The 15,457-nt window shown below is 47.7% G+C and overlaps 1 protein-coding gene across 1 annotated transcript; it reads right to left on the reverse strand.

Annotated features, from left to right (window-relative positions):
- Positions 1-23: 23 nt before the first annotated feature.
- On the reverse strand, positions 24-13,684 carry KPNA6 (karyopherin subunit alpha 6). The gene is made up of 14 exons (XM_019622695.2): positions 12,046-13,684; positions 10,013-10,146; positions 9,190-9,285; positions 8,800-8,899; positions 8,446-8,540; positions 7,270-7,401; positions 6,965-7,053; positions 5,883-5,982; positions 4,856-5,019; positions 4,267-4,345; positions 3,766-3,891; positions 3,038-3,165; positions 2,481-2,659; positions 24-1,492 (listed from the first exon to the last, which is right to left on the reverse strand). The coding sequence occupies exons 1-14, from the start codon at positions 12,113-12,115 to the stop codon at positions 1,308-1,310; spliced, it is 1,677 nt and encodes a 558-aa protein (XP_019478240.1). The 5' UTR covers positions 12,116-13,684; the 3' UTR covers positions 24-1,307.
- Between the last annotated feature and the right edge of the window lie 1,773 nt (positions 13,685-15,457).

A 15,457-nucleotide genomic window follows, 5' to 3' on the forward strand; every position in this document is an offset into this window, starting at 1 on the left:
CACACGGCTCCAGCACAGCGCGCTCATCTGCACAGAAGTTTTTATTCGTTCAACAGTCACGGACTCAGCAAACCCAACGCGGGGCGAGGGGCACGCAGGCCCGGCCCACCCCTCCCGGCCTCAGCCCCGCGGCTGTGAGGAGCAAACCTTGGCGCCCAGCAGAGCGGTTGAAGAGCATCGTGGTACAGTACGTGAGAGAACGGGAGAAGCAGCAGGACGACGAGGGAGCGAGCTCGGGGCCGTCGTTTCCAGGCACACCTGCCTCACAGTGTTCTATTTACATAAATTACAGAAATTTTATATATAGTTTTCTCTGGAGCCCAATTAGACAAATAGCTACCTATATATAATATAAAAAATACAGAGATTTGATTCTTTTCTCGAAGGAAAATGTACATGTTCCGACTGTGAGCAGGAGGTAAACCTGGAGCCCCAGGCGTGGTGCTGCTGAGCTCACTCTGCACACAGCACAGCACCCAAAACGCAGCCCTGGAGAGCATTCAAGTAAAGATGAAGATGGGTTCCACCATTTCAGCAGTCCTGCAGCTTCCATCAGTAGCAATGCAAAGCCTGTGCCGTGGCAGCTGTGCTTCCTGTTCCAGAACCACCCCAGTATCCCGCCCTCTTTGCAGTGACCAGCTTTGGGGTCTTGTTGCTTTTTATCCTTGTAAATACTAACAGCAGTTCTTCGGGAAAAAAATATCTAGACACGGGGAAGGATCCTTCCCCCAGAAGCCTCTCGCTTCTTCGTCCATTTACAGCATGTTTTGGGGAACTCAGCCCAGCTCTGACAGGACTGTCCGCTGCAAGAGGAGCGCAGAAAGGCCAGGGCTAAACTTTGCTCTTGGCAAATTAGAGTCTTTAATAAGAGTAACATGTGCAAAAAAATTAAATAGATCAACCCAGGTTTCCAGAATTATTCTTGTCAGAATACTCACTTTCTACTTCTGTTCTTACCCAACCCAACGCTGAAATCTCAATTAAGTACCCGAGGTAAGAAGTGACATTTGGGAGAGATCACCACAAAGAAAAAAAACCCAAGAGGTGCAATCTGTTACCTCAGTGTCCTTCCTCCACCCAGATGCCTGCTTTAAAGACACGTATGCAGCAGCAAAAAGAAAAAAACGTGCAAGACATCCCATTTTCTTCATGAGGATAAAGCACTCTTTCTAGTTGTTTGAAGGAAGAATTGTTTCCTAACAGGTGGAGTGAGTGTTCAGCCTTCCGTCTGCAAGGAGGAATGGGACAATCAACTTCTCCCAGTTGCTTTCTGGCAAATTTGTGGTGGTCTTTTTGCCTGGGGCACATTATAGCTGGAAGCCTTCCATAGGGGCTTCAGACTGCTGGAAGATGAATTGCTGCTGGTTCTCATCTACCTGGGGAGCTAAAGCAGAGTCATCCTCTACTCCAAAGTAGTGCTCAATCAGGTCGAAGGCTTTCTGGTAGATCTCTTGGTTCTCGTGGCTCTGCAGGAACTCTATCTTATCCAAGCCTAGGAAAAGACAGAAGTGGAACGTGATGAAACAGGAGACCCTAACATTCAAGCTGTCCCAACCCATCCTCCACCCTTCCCCTATTCACTGCTTGTTTGTGTTACACGAGCATTTTGTGAGCAGCACTGACAGCTAAAGCTAACTATTCCCGTTTCTCCAGAGCTGCTTGTGGATTTTATCTATATCAGCAACCATTAATCTTTCCAATTGTAGGTTTAGCTAATGCAGTTAAGCAGGAAGTCTCCAGCAAAGAACTGCGAGCGCTGAACTGGTCAGTGAAATTTCAATCACTGGCTGTGAACAGTTCTGCAGCTGCAGGGGAAGGAAGCAGGGCCGTCCCAGTAGCCTCCAGCAGAAGGGTAGCAACAGCTTTAGCTGTCCTAATTAAATCCACTGCTGAACAGAAAGAATCCAAGCACTGCGTACTCAGGAATTTCAAGAATTATTCTTACTGAAGGAACCAGGACACACAGTGTAACAGTCAGTGAGAGGGCAAGGAAAAAAAAAAAGAAAAAGCCACTGACAGCATACAGGGCATTTCAGACCAAAATAGGAACTGTTCCTCAAAGCATTAGGAACAGGACAAAACCACCAAATTAGGTCTCTCCAGGGAAAAGCTAAGTCCCTCTGGATTTCCATCATGCGTTTGCAGTGCACAGCTGGGGACAATTAGACAAATCAAAGATCCATGAAGTGGGTCTTACTCAGCTCAGCTTACACTGATTAATATTCCCAACAGTGTGAGCCACAATTATCAGGCTGGCCTCTAAGTCTAGGAAACCCGGATCACGGGTACAACAGTATTTGCTTCCTGACATTATCTTATGCTGTATCATAACATTCTAAAAAGACAGTGTGATCTATTATTGGAACAAACACCAGCTATTTGGAGCATACCCAACCGCTTAACTCATCAGAAAAGCAAACAAAGCTAGCAGACACCTTCCAATATATTCTGTTTTCAAAGTCAGTGGCACCAGAACCTACCGTAAGCCTCTTCTATCATGCTGCAGTACGGGTTGATGCCCGTCCCACTCTGGTTGGCCTCCTGCTCTCCAAGCCTCAGGATGTTCTCCAGGCCATTCAATGCCACCTGAACAATCTTGGAGTCCATGACAGTAAGGAGGTCACAAAGAGGCTTGATGCAACCCAGGTTGACCAGGTATCTAAAAGAAATGACCAGGAACACACATTTACCTTTCGGGATAGGAAGCACCACCATTGCTCAATTATAAAGAACAGGACAAGTGATTCAAGCTAAAATAAATTTCTTTAATGTAATTTTTATATTTTGCTGTTTTACAAGATTATTTATCTATTTATTATTATTATTATTATTATTATTTTTAATTCTGATTTTAAGGTAGATCCTCCAGCAGTCTGACATCCAGGTGATAATGAAATTATGAGCAGTGAGGATCTAATTGGTTTGGCATGCACTCTCCCTGGGGTTCCCCAAATTAGTTCCTCACTATTTCAGCAGTTCCTATGAAGGAAAGTGAAATGTCTGAATGTATGGTAGCTCTCAGAGCCACAGGGAGTACCTGATCTGCTCAGGAGTTCCTCCTGACGTTGCATTTGTGATAGCCCACGCCGCCTCCTTCCTTGTACGGAATTCTGCTTTCTGTAAGATTTCTATCAGCACAGGGAAGATGTTTGCATCTATGACTGCCTGAGGAGAGAGAACAGCAAGCAGTGTTTGAACGGGCAACATGGTTTCTAAAAAGGCTATTAAGCACCTGGAAGTAGAGGTTTCTTTCATTTCCAATTCAGAAAGTGCTTCCCGAGCCATTACCTTCAGCCATTCCTGCATTTCATCCCTCAGCCAAATCCCATTAACACAAGATAATCGAGTCGGGAACCAGCACACAGATGATCCCTATTACTGCATCAATACTGCAGGAATGCTTTCATCATTTATCTGCCTTTGTACATCGGTCATTAGAAGGATAATTAAAACTCAACAAGCTAAAGCCTTTCAAAGGGATACTTCTAATTGAGGATGGAGAAATTGGGGCTGTATTTCTTTTCCAGTGATCCAAACCAACAGACTCATGCCAGCCCAGCCCTGTAGGTACAATTAGCTTTTTTTTTTTTAGTCTCATTTGGCAGATGGACAGAAACAGCAAGTCTGCAATAATGTCAGAGTAAAGAATGCACAAGAAGCTGCCACAAAGCATCAGATAAGGGAAAAACCAAAGAGATCTCATTATTAATGCTGAATGGAATCTAGGATTATTATAAGTGACCTAGGGAAGACTCAATGCTGTACCTGTATTTGTGCTCTGTTTCCTGCTGTGATGTTAGATATGGTCCAGCAGGCTTCTTTCCTGATGGACTCCTTGGGACTACTTAATAAATGAAGGAGACAAGGCAGGGCTGAACAGTTCAGAATCACCTTTTCAGAAAGAAAGCAGGAGTTAGGCCACCTGTGTCAGGTATGGAGCTAAATACTTTGCTTTCACACAGTGGATATGCTGTATGGGCACTGCCTTTCCCTCCCTAACCTTTTACAGAAGGGGGAAGGAAAGGCAGTATTGTGCAATAAAGAAATTATACTACTCCATCTCCTCTGCATCTCAAAACCACATTTTTCTTTGCACCAAAACTACGCCATTTAGAGGCAAGAAACCAAGATGAGTGTTCTGGTAAACCTTGGTTTTAAGAACTTGCTGCAGATACATAAGAGGGACATGCTGCCCAACTTCCACAACACCGTTATCAGGAGCGTCGTTCCCTTCCGCTGCATCTGCAACACCATGCTGCCCCTCACCTGGGTCTGGATGTCATCTCCTGTCACGATGTTGCCGACCGCTCGCAATGCTGGAGAGGCCACTTTGTAGTCGTTGTGCCTGCAGGAGAGATGGCACAAGCATCAGAACAAACAGATCTGATCACATGCCTGGGTGCTGACAAGAGCCACTCTCCAGTCTCCCATCTGCATTATTTACTTTGGATTCCACCCCTAGCTCAAAACTAACTTACGATACAGGCAGTGTTATCCTTTACCTCCCAACTTATCTTCAGGATTATTACAGATCTCAATATTTACATTCCACTCCTGAACAAAGGCTGTGCTAGTTGGTGCAATACTCAGCCCTCTCTTTTTACAGTCTAGTCTAACTAGCAGCCTGAACCTCTGCTTGGTACATTCTTCCTAGTGAACAGCTGTGTCTTCTCTGAGGCCAACAACTGCAGCTCTCAACCCACTTCAGACCCTCTCAGGGAACTCCCCCAGCAGTCTGCTGAGGCTCCCAGGGCCCGGACCCCACACCCACAAGGCAGGGAACGCTCTGATGCATTATGATATGAACTCAGGCTCAGTCACCTGCTGGGCTGAGGCAGCAAGACAAGATACTTACATTAACAACTCGACCAGTCGCCGACACACCCCCGAGTCAATAACTGCTTGAATTTTCTCATTGGGGCCATCTGATAAATAGGAAAGAGCCCAGCACGCATCTGCCAGCAAGTCAGAGTCACTGTTGAATAATAGTCGGGACAACACTGGCAGGCAGGGAGATACCTACAACAGTGCCACCCCACACGTTAGTCACACTGTGCACCACCACCACGTTCACACACAAACACCACGCGGCTGTGCTGACTGGCAAGGTAACAACGTTGAACATCCACACTTCCCCTCCTGAATTCAGCAGCTTCTTTGGAGTGTGGACTCCTGATGAAGTGCTACTACGTGTGCTGCCGTTGAGAAGCTCCTCAGATTTCTTATCTAAGAGCACTGCTCTTCCAAACCCCCAAGCAGTTCAGCATTCAGAGCAGAAGCCATCATAAGTGCATTCACATTTACACACAATTTAATGTTTTCCCCTTCCCTGTAGGCTTCCCAGCTTTGATGAGCACACTTTCCATTGAAAGAAACAAAACAAAAGCACGCACTGATCTTAAATTATTTTAGTTCTACAAAAAAAAAAAAAGAAAGAAAGAAAGATGGATCTGAAGAGCCAGCAGAATCTTTTTAGTGCCACTGGAGCACCATGAAAGGGGAAAGCTGATACACAGTTACAGAGGCCTTATCTTGTAGCATCTTGGCATCTCAGAATTGAATTTCCAGTCACAATTTGAGCACAGTTGCAAACTGTGAGGGTTCATGACAAGAAGGGAAGCTCACAGTATCTGCTACTTGCATGGAAGATCGGGTTTGCCCCTCAGCTGATGGGCTGCCAACAGAGCCATGCATACAGGCTGGCAGAATATTAAACAGGCACTCAAACATCTGCTGAACAGCAAGATCAACCTCGGCAGGAAGAACCTCACCCTGCTCCCTCCCACAAGGTCTTGCAGAAGTCCAACGGCAAAAACAATTTAGACAAACATCTTAACTGGGTGCCTCCCCTTCCCATCTGCCAGCAAGGCACTGACTCTCACCTTATCAAATTCAGGTGGTGGACTCTTTCCTCTGCACAAGTTTGACAAGGCCCAAACAGCATTTCGTGTCATTGTCAACCTGGTGGACTTTGTAAGGAGCCTGAAGAGACAATTACCACGAATTATATCCTCAGTACAGAGCATAGGTTAGTGGAAATAAACAAAAGAAACAAAAGTAAAGAAAAAAAACCCTAACAACTGTAAGGAAGTCAATCCACTATTCCATTTGCCACACTGTTTGTCACCTGAGGCTCTCAATAAGCACAAAGAGAAGCGAAATACAACTGCTCCTAGAATAAACAGCTCGTTTCCTAAAGCTCAGTGACACAGGGCAGGAAGGCAAACGATGTTAGATAGGTTGCAGAAGGAAGTGGAAGACAATCGAATGCAGTTCCACACTCAAATTCAGCCCAGACACTCGCACCCCAAACTGTCAGATGGTTCTCAGTGACCAGCTGACACAAACTGCTGTCCCTCTATCTGCAGTGAAGGCAGCACATCCTGCGGGCTGAGAAAGGCTCAGGCAATTACTGCCAAAAAGGGACTGACAGAAGTTAGCAAACCAAATCATTTGTGACAAAGCATCATTTTGCCAAGAATGAGCGAAAACAAGCAATTATTTCCAGAGCAGTGAGAGTACGCTCTCAGCAGCCACATCTTCTGACTGTGGTGAGCATGTACCGCACCTGAGAGCTCAGTGATGTGCAGACCTGCTCCCTTTCCTCAGTGCTACAGAATTCCACTCAGACCAGCACGTGAAATCCACAGCACAAGCACAAAGAGCAGGCAGTTTGAGGGACACAGGGAAACAGCAAGCCCTGTGGCTTCAGAGAGGCAAGCACACTGCAGCAGCACCCACTTCAGATTCAGAGCAGTGTAAAGGTTTGTGAGAAGGCATGTTATCTACCAAGTCCCACTATTAATCATATACTTGTCTGAGCTGCCAGTTTATCATCTGGTATCAATAGTTTGATTCCCATCATCACATTTCTAGGGAATCCATTTGCCCAGCTCAAATATTGCTCTGCTGCAGTACAATGGGACTTCAAGAACTGTACTGGCAAGTATTCATGGCTACTCACATTAACAAGGGAGGAAGGATAGCGCAGTTAAGGACATAATCTCTACACACAGAGCTGTCTCCAGCAATGTTCCCCAATGCCCAGACAGCCTGAAAGGAAATAGCAACAGTTTTAGCATTCACACAGTTCCTGAACAGAGGAAGAAAAAGGTGGTATGCTAAGAAAGCACTTTCCTGGAACTCCAAGAAACAGGCTCTTCAGTGTGCGGGCTGCAGCCAGCTGCCAGACTAGTCACTCATTTTAAACACTGAGTTTCAGTCACGTGTGGTTCTTCCCCTAACCCCAAAGCAAGAAGTGAGCCTTACCTGCTCTTGAACATCCTCAAAGTCAGAGTTTAACAGCTCTATAAAGATAGGAACTGCCCCGGCCTCAATTACTATTTTTGTCTGTTGGGAAGTTCCTGATGCAATATTCGTCAGTGCCCATGCTGCCTCAAACTGAAAAAAGCAGAAATGAGAGGAGCGTGAACAAAGTAACCCAGACGTAGCAGGATATCTGCCATTAAGTTTCAGCATAAGCTCTTTTCTATTAAAAAAGTTAAGAAAGCATTCCCCAAATAAAACACCTCAGTACTCAAAGATTTTCTTGAGCAATTAGAAAACAAACATCTCTGCTAGATGCCTTCTCAGAGACCACAATTTCTCAAAGGATGAAAGCAAAGCTTTCACTTGCTAAATGTCACTCACATCACATTATTTTACTCATACGACCATTTTCTAGCATGAAGAGTGAAGATATACAGATAAATACATAAATACGCAGAATAAAAAGTTTTATCTATTCAGTGCAACCAGTTCCAGCACACCCTCATCCTGCTACTAGCAGAAAGATGCCTTGAGTTCAAGACCAGCTAAGCACCAAGGATCTACTTCTGCCACTTGCGTCTCAATTTGAGTGCAGGCTTTCATTCACTTCTTGCAGGGAACTTCCTTACACTACACGGCCTGGGCCACACAGCAGATAGAAAAAACGAAGGCAGCTATCAACTCTGAGATCCAACTCCATCTATGGAAGAACCTTTAACCCCTACAAGATAACTACAGTCATTACCAAACTGGAAGGACTCTCAGACAGCCATCTCGCCCGTCCCTCCGCCCCACAGTCAGCACCACTGAGGCCATTTCCAACAGTCGCTGCACCCGTGGCTAACAGCCTCCAACACCAGAGGGCTTTCCTTAAGCAACTGATTCCTGCACGTTTACTCCATGACTCCACGTAAGAAGCATCAGACACAGAAAAGCTACGTTTCCCTCTGCTGCAACTGGAATGCAACTTCTGCTTATTTTTGCCAGGATTCTTCCAAGAGCTGAATGTAGGCTAAACTATAACTCCCTTTTTTCTTCCTTCCCCTTTCAAGCATTAACAATAGCTTTACCATACATCACACAGTCTGCACATTTTGGGTTCCAGACATCACCCGTCCCCCACAGCACCCACAGGTTCCCACTGCTTAGCTGTCAGAGTTTAACAGCCTCCTTTACCTGTAGTGTGCAATTTTCACTTCTCTTCAGGAACTCAACAAATCTGTCCACCACTCCTTGAGTGTTTATCACTTCGTCTATTGGAGGATTCGGCTCTGAAATAGCAATGCAAGATCAAAACAGTATACAGGTCTCATACAGGTGAATAACAACCACGAGCTATTTGTTGACCTGACTGGTCTCAAGCTGTACTGAGCACAGTAGATCAGCTCACCAGAGGAGCTTTCAGTAAAATTCACCCAAACTTAATATTATAGCCTTCCTCAAACACAAGGCTTCTGTACAACACTGCAAGTACACAAACACTTAAATAAAAGGCTACGTCAGACCCCATGGTGGGGATGTTATCTTTACCTTTAGAAAGTAACTTCCTGAATTTCTGTGTGGTTGCTAGCTGTAGGTCAGGGTCATCTGAGAAAAGCATCTCTACCATCTCTCTTGTGATCACTCCCTCCTTAAAGGATGGAAAGGAAACAGAACAGCGGTTCCGTGTCACATTAAGCTCATTTCAGGTATCACAGTCAAGACAGCCTACCACAATTTTGTTCTTAGCTAGCAATCCAAAGATGTGCTATCTGAGATGAACGCACACTCTTTGCTTCCTGGCACATTTCTCCAGTCGGTTGTAGTAACATTTGCAACACACTCAACAGCAGGGAAACAACCAGGTGGAGGTTTGTCAGTTCTGTGCCGTCCACAGCACCAAGTCTGAAGGCATGACTGCAGCAGGGAAAGGCACCTTACCCCACACGTCGTGGAACTGACGTAGGAATCCATAAGGAGGCTATCAAACATGGATGCATCTTCATTGATTAATTCCACGTTTCTTCTTTTAAAGAGCTGACAGAGAACAGAGCACAAGAGTTATTAGAAAGCAGCGTTTCAGTGTTTGTTTAACAGTCTTCATAACTAGATCTTCCTGCTCCTCAAACGAGATACTGTCAGCTATGGACTAAGTGCAATCCAAACTAAAAAAAAAAAGTAGTCACTAATAACAGCTCTGCAGACTGAAGACTATCTTGGCACACAAACCCTGATAATAAAACATGCTAGGTCTCGCCCTCAGATATGCAAACACCCAAGTCAGTGAAACACTGGCATACGCAAGTGCAGAATTTGGCCTAACAAGTTGGGAAAAGCAGGGAGAGGGCAACTTGTAGGTGATGCAACCAGTCTGAGCCACATGCATCACCTGGGAATCACCTCTCACTTTCAGACTTCTAAGCCAAAAAAAAAAAAAAGCAGGTCAGAGTCAAGAAATACATGCAGTCCATACTTCCACTTACTTGCCTTGCTTCTTGGAGCAAGAACCCCATTTACTAATTAACAAAACCAAAAATTAAAATTAAAACCAAGGATCTGTGAACAAACACCTTTAGTTCCCCAAAGACAAAGTGCTTGGAGAGCTCTTCACGTGATCACGTGCAGAAGAAAAGAGATCTCAGGACAGAAATAAACAGGACTGCCAACAAACCTTAACGCACAGATCCTTGAAGATCCCAGTCAGGCAGCAGCACAGCCTTGATGGCATTAAGGCTGCACACAAGCTGCTCAAGGTGAGAGTTACCTGCTGCTCCCGTTTCTGTTTGCGCAGCTGAATTCCTTCCTCTTCCCTCCTCCGACGCATTTCCTCAGGATTTAGGGCTTTGTTTTTGTAGCACTTCATTCGATAGTTATCCTTCGCAGGACTCGCCATGCTGTCTGTGAAGAGGAAAAAGAGGCCTCAGGTTTCTGGTCATTCTGCACTCCTCCACCCACGTGTCCCCTTCAAGCAGAGGAGCCGGCGCACACAGAGGGCGCGGGGCGGGCAGGTGAAGCGGCGCCTGCTCTTATCACGTAGTGCTGGAGTGAAAAGCTCTGCCTTGGAATGGGATCCTGACATCAGCTCCAGTGATGTGCCGTTATGACAAAAATATTGAGTTCACGGGAAGCAGAGCAGATTCACCGCTCTGAAGGGAACCTGGACCCAACTTCACAGCACTGAGGCACACCACCAGTACAAGAAGCTTCTACTCAAACAGCTTTGCTCTCCTCAGGAGGCACACAGCCAAGTTCCAGTTCTCAGCAGAACCCATTTCCCTCGTATCCTCGTGACATACCCACACCTGGACACCTTCCCCACACTCAGACAGCGACCACAGGCTGTTCTGGGCACAAGCAGATTGTCACTCAGTAGCTGTACTAACTGCAGTGCTTTAGAGCAGGCTGTGAGAGCACCGACACACAAAAATACACACATGGCAGGAATCCAACAGGGTGCAGTAAATAGAGGTCTTTATCTTACAATTCCAGTTAAAAACATTGCAGAAAGATGAGCTGTACGTATCACAGGCCGCGTTTGTCCTGCCAGATTACTGCCAGTGTTCAGCACCTGACCTACTTCTGCTGCTCCGTATCTGCCTAAGGCAGAACTGCAGGCTTGACTCCTAGTGCACCTGCCTCCTGCTCAGGGAAGTGACTCTGCTGTTCGGCACAGTGAGAGCAACCGGCACCAACCCCGCAGACATCAGCTCCTCAGCTCCATCCAGCTGCACTCCCCTGTTTTGACACAGAGCCTCCCAAACACTCCCTCTCTCCCATTCATAGAAAGGCTGTTTGACTTCGGTTCCACACCCTCCACAGGACAGGAAGGAAGCAATGATAATCCACAGCAAACTGCCAATTAACCCCGAGACCAAATTACTCCTCTCTGACAGTCAGCTGGACATGAGTATCTTCATTTTCTTCCACCTGTCCTCAGCTGCTGCAAGAAGTATCCTGGGAAAGTTTGTGGCCCTATCTCATTAATATCTCCTCCTCCAAATTTTAAGCACCCGAGCCACAGTGCTTACAGAAGGTCCAAGTCTGCCTTATCAGCTGTCCCCAGCCAGGCTGGAAGCCTCCCAAGATCAGCTTGGGAAGCTGTGGGCCTCACTGCCCAAGGGAGCACCCAGAGCCACGCTGGAGAAAGGCACACACCAGGCACAAACATCCAACCTTCACTGCTGCTCAGAGAAGAGGCAACTGGAAGAATTCCTACCTTAACATAAGAGGAAACACTTTCAGGAGGTTTTCAAGAACTAGAGACACTGAACCTCAAGGAAAAGACCCCTCTTTTCACAGTACTTGCTTTTTAGGAGAGCATTCCCTTCCCCGGGTAAAATACCAAGGACACTCCTGTGAAAAACAGTGGATAAAGAAAAAAACCACCACAAATCAAGTTGCTCTGGTCATTCACACTGTAGCAAATGCACATAACAGCCGATAGCTTCATTTGGAAAAGACTGCAACATAATCCCCGATAAAGACAAATTTGCTAATTCCCTTTGGAAGGCAAGGTCTACAATTAAGAGGTAGTTTTTAAGAAAAGGAGGAGGAAAAAGTGGTGATTAAGCGGCTTAGCACGGCGCACGTGGTTACAGACAGGCCATATAAATAGCCTGATGCCAGGGGCAGCTCAGCTGCCCAGGACCTGCACAACCCGCACTGCAGGCGCAGCACAGCTGTGGGCTCAGAGCACCGCGTGCTGCACGGCCGACTTCCAGGTTTGGGTTTCAGGAGCGTCCAAAGCCGCCTTGAATGCATGCAAACCCAACGGCCTCCGCCAGCCCCAGGAGCCACCTCTGCACGCCAGCTCCACAGCCAGCACCCGCCAGCAGCACCGTTCTCCTGGGCTCTTGGTTCTCTTCATCTTGCACACATTTCTCTCTTCGGGTTCTTCCCATTGACTTTTGCCAGCCCACCATCTATCTCACTGCTCTGACAGCGTCAAAACAACAGTTTGTTACAATGCATTCCATTTCTATGGCAACTGAGGAGTGTCACAGATGCAAGACTGTGACTTTGCTGTGAGCTCAGCAGATGCTGTAGGCACCAGACTGTGCAGCAAGTGCAAACACAAGAAACAAAACAGACAGCAGCACACCAAGCGCTACAAATTCTTCACTTGTAGTATTTGGGCACCAAATATCCGTGCATCCACACCTGCAGTCAGGCTTCTGCAGCACTAACTATTGACTCAAGCCCTCCCCGTGTGAATGCCCACAAAGCGATGCCACCAAATCACACTGGCGGAATAATCAGGATTTTCTGATTAGGAAAAGCAATCATCCGCTCGTTTCTGTGTGACAGACAATTGTCAAGCCACATACTTCCACTTTGTGACGTAATATATAGAGTGTTGCTCCGAGAAATCTTTCCTTTTACAGAAAAGCTTCTGGTGAAGGTGGCTGTGGAAGCCCACTTAAGGTATGTTTCTGTTAGCTGCATTTAGGCAGCCAATCAAACCAGTACGATTACGCTGCACCTCTCCTAGGGAAGGTTTTTCTCTAAGAGCCAACAAAGCCCTGCCTTAAATCCAGATAGTATCACCCACACCCTGAATTACAGAACTGTTCTGATGCCGTTCCAGGCAGAGGTCCTGGCTGTGCTGTACCTGCAGCAGCTCAGCACAAAGCCGCTCCTCCCACAGCACCGGGGCTGCAGCCCCAGCAGAGCGACCTGCACAGCCCACAGCTGCCCTTTCACCTGGGGCTGCACCATGCAGGCTGCGCTCCGAACTCCTCTGCAGAGCCTGCAGCTGCTCACTGCTCAGCACTCACCCACCCGAGCATCGTCCCCTCACGGAAGCACAATTCCCAGCCCCAGAACTGCGCAGGCAACAAGCTGAGCTCAACCCTGCCTGAGCAACAGCACTGCTGGACAAGGGCTGCAGCCAACAAGTTCTGCAATGCTAAGGCCTCTGGGATCAAATCATTGATAAAAACCAGCACGCTTAAATCAAAGCCAGGCTTTAATCGAGATAATTCATACCGGGAACGATTTCAAGTGTTTTGTGAGCTGAGAATTCCCTCACAGAAATTCCTCCTTACCACATACTGCGCGATGAGAACGTGCTTACCACCCGAGTGAGAGGAGGAAAAGCAGGGCGGGAGTTGGAGCAAGGGCCAGCAGAGCACTCAGACCGTAAGCACCTGTGTGGAAGCCAACACCAACTACAGCATTCAGCCATAAAGCAAATCCAGGGGCTCTGCTGCCCCACCAACATTCTAACAGCTTCCTAGCATTACTGAATCAGAAACCCAACCTCACTTCTTTGCAGATGACCTTCCTCCCACCTCCCTGCACTACAGAAAGCATTCGCTTCAAAGAGTTTTTCAGCTGCTGATTAAAGCTCCCAGCTGAGTCACTGCAGGAACTCGCATGCCTAAATCAGGACTGGTGCTGCTGAGTCAGACCGAAGGGGCAGAACAGAAACAGTTACACCGAGATTGGACCTGGTTCTTTTTTTTTTTTTTAAAAGCCAAAACACCCTTAATGAGGATAATCTTCCTCAGGTACCCATGTCAGCTTCTGGTTCATGTGCTCACCTGCTGCAGTTGCTGAAGTTTAAGAAGCAACAGACAAAAGTTGTTCAGAACCTCAGATTTAATGCACTTTACATCAGGTTTTTCTTTAGCTGGTTCTTAAAGCAATGTTGAAGCAGTTGTTTTACAGCATAGCATAAAGGTTCTGCAGAACAGCAGCTACAGACCCAGCACCTGACCAGGGGATTCCCTTCCAAGCTGCGTCCACAGCATCTTCATGATTTCAGCTGGCAACGCAGAAAGTGAAGCCTAAATAATCTGTGCTCCCTGAATACAAGTTAAATGAAGTTAGCAGTAAATACGTACAGATAGTTGAACTGCCTGCACCCTCTGCACAAGGTCAGCTCCCAATTGCCGCCAGACATCAGCCAAGAACACAAACTTGTTCTTGGGAGTTCGTTGTTTTGTCTCCCTAAATTTGATAGTTTTGCAGTGAAAAGGACACCGGGGAAAACCCACAAAACTGCTTAGGAGAGGACGGAAAAGGAAGCTGAGAAGTTCTGCTTGCAGGAAGACAGGCAGTTCTGTAATCAGTGCCATCAAACAAGCAGCAATGCGAGGCCGTTCCCCCGGCCATGTCAGAGCTGCAGGAACAGCCCCCGGAGCAGCCTGCCCCGAGTTCTGTCCCACCGCACGTCCTCCCGTGTTTCTTACACTCAGCAGCACCCTTTCAGACAGTCCCAAACACAGCGTGCAGCCAAGGCCAGGCACTCCGTGTGCAGCACAGCCTGTGCCAACCAAACGTTTATGTGCACAGCTCGTGGCTGCCCGGCTCATCCCACTGCTTTGGCCACCGGAGCAGCGATTCCAGCACGACTGGAATGCACAGAGCCCAGCGGCTGCGGGGGGAGGGAGTGGGAATCCTTTGGGGAAGGACTGGGGCTGCGGCACCTCTGACTTTCACCAGGCTGAGCCCAACAGCCTTTCAGCTCTGAGCCCGGCTGTGTGAGACCCACTTATGTTTCAGCCCCATCTCCTCCTCTTGTCCCCACAGTCCTGAAGCCGGGGTTTGGCAACTTTAGGCCCTCTCTGCACATCCCAGGGCCTTCAGCTGCCTTAGGAGCACACCGATGATGTGTGAGGGATAACAGCCTCCTGTCAGAGGGCAGAGAGCCCTCTGTGACACTCCTCGCAACGAGGATTAACTCTTTGAGTCACCTCAAACCCGAGGCTGCAGCGTTACAGAGTCCTAAGGCCATTCGAAGCAGCCAAACTCAGCGACATCCCAGGAGCTGAGCCGGCCCAGCAGAGCTCTGCTGCAGCAGCACCCAGCACTGAGCTCCATCAGCATTTCTCCAGAGCCCACGAGCAGCACAGAGCAGAAGCACAGCGCTGAAGAAGGGACGCTTCAGCTCTGACACCGACCACCGTTAACAGCGCAGCTCCCCTTCACAAAGTTCATGTTTGCTCGCCTCAACTCGAGCAAATAAAGCAAAGCAGCCAAATAACCAACGGGATCCACCGGCTGCGCGGCTCCGTTCAGCACAGCGCAGCAACAACACGCGGCTGTGCGAGCGCACGGCAACGGGAGGAGCCCCGCTGCTGGGGCCGTTCGCCGGGAACACCGAGAACTCCAACTTCGTTCGTCTTCAAAGCGAGCGGCGTTACACCGATAAAGAGAACGGCGTTAAGCGATCGCCGTCAGAAAGGCCGGCGGGACGGGACGG

The sequence above is a fragment of the Meleagris gallopavo genome, chromosome 25, assembly GCF_000146605.3.
Source record: "Meleagris gallopavo isolate NT-WF06-2002-E0010 breed Aviagen turkey brand Nicholas breeding stock chromosome 25, Turkey_5.1, whole genome shotgun sequence".
Classification (NCBI taxonomy): domain Eukaryota; kingdom Metazoa; phylum Chordata; class Aves; order Galliformes; family Phasianidae; genus Meleagris; species Meleagris gallopavo.

Bases quoted from the DNA above. Each gene is read 5' to 3' on its own strand.
- KPNA6 (XM_019622695.2), bottom strand. From the start codon at position 12,115: ATGAAGAGAACCAAGAGCCCAGGAGAACGGTGCTGCTGGCGGGTGCTG. The intron at 5,020-5,882 runs GTGAGAGTCAGT...GCACTGTTGTAG, and splicing joins CACCACCTGAATTTGATAAG to GTATCTCCCTGCCTGCCAGT. The intron at 2,660-3,037 runs GTACTCCCTGTG...CATTTCTTTTAG, and splicing joins GGAACTCCTGAGCAGATCAG to ATACCTGGTCAACCTGGGTT.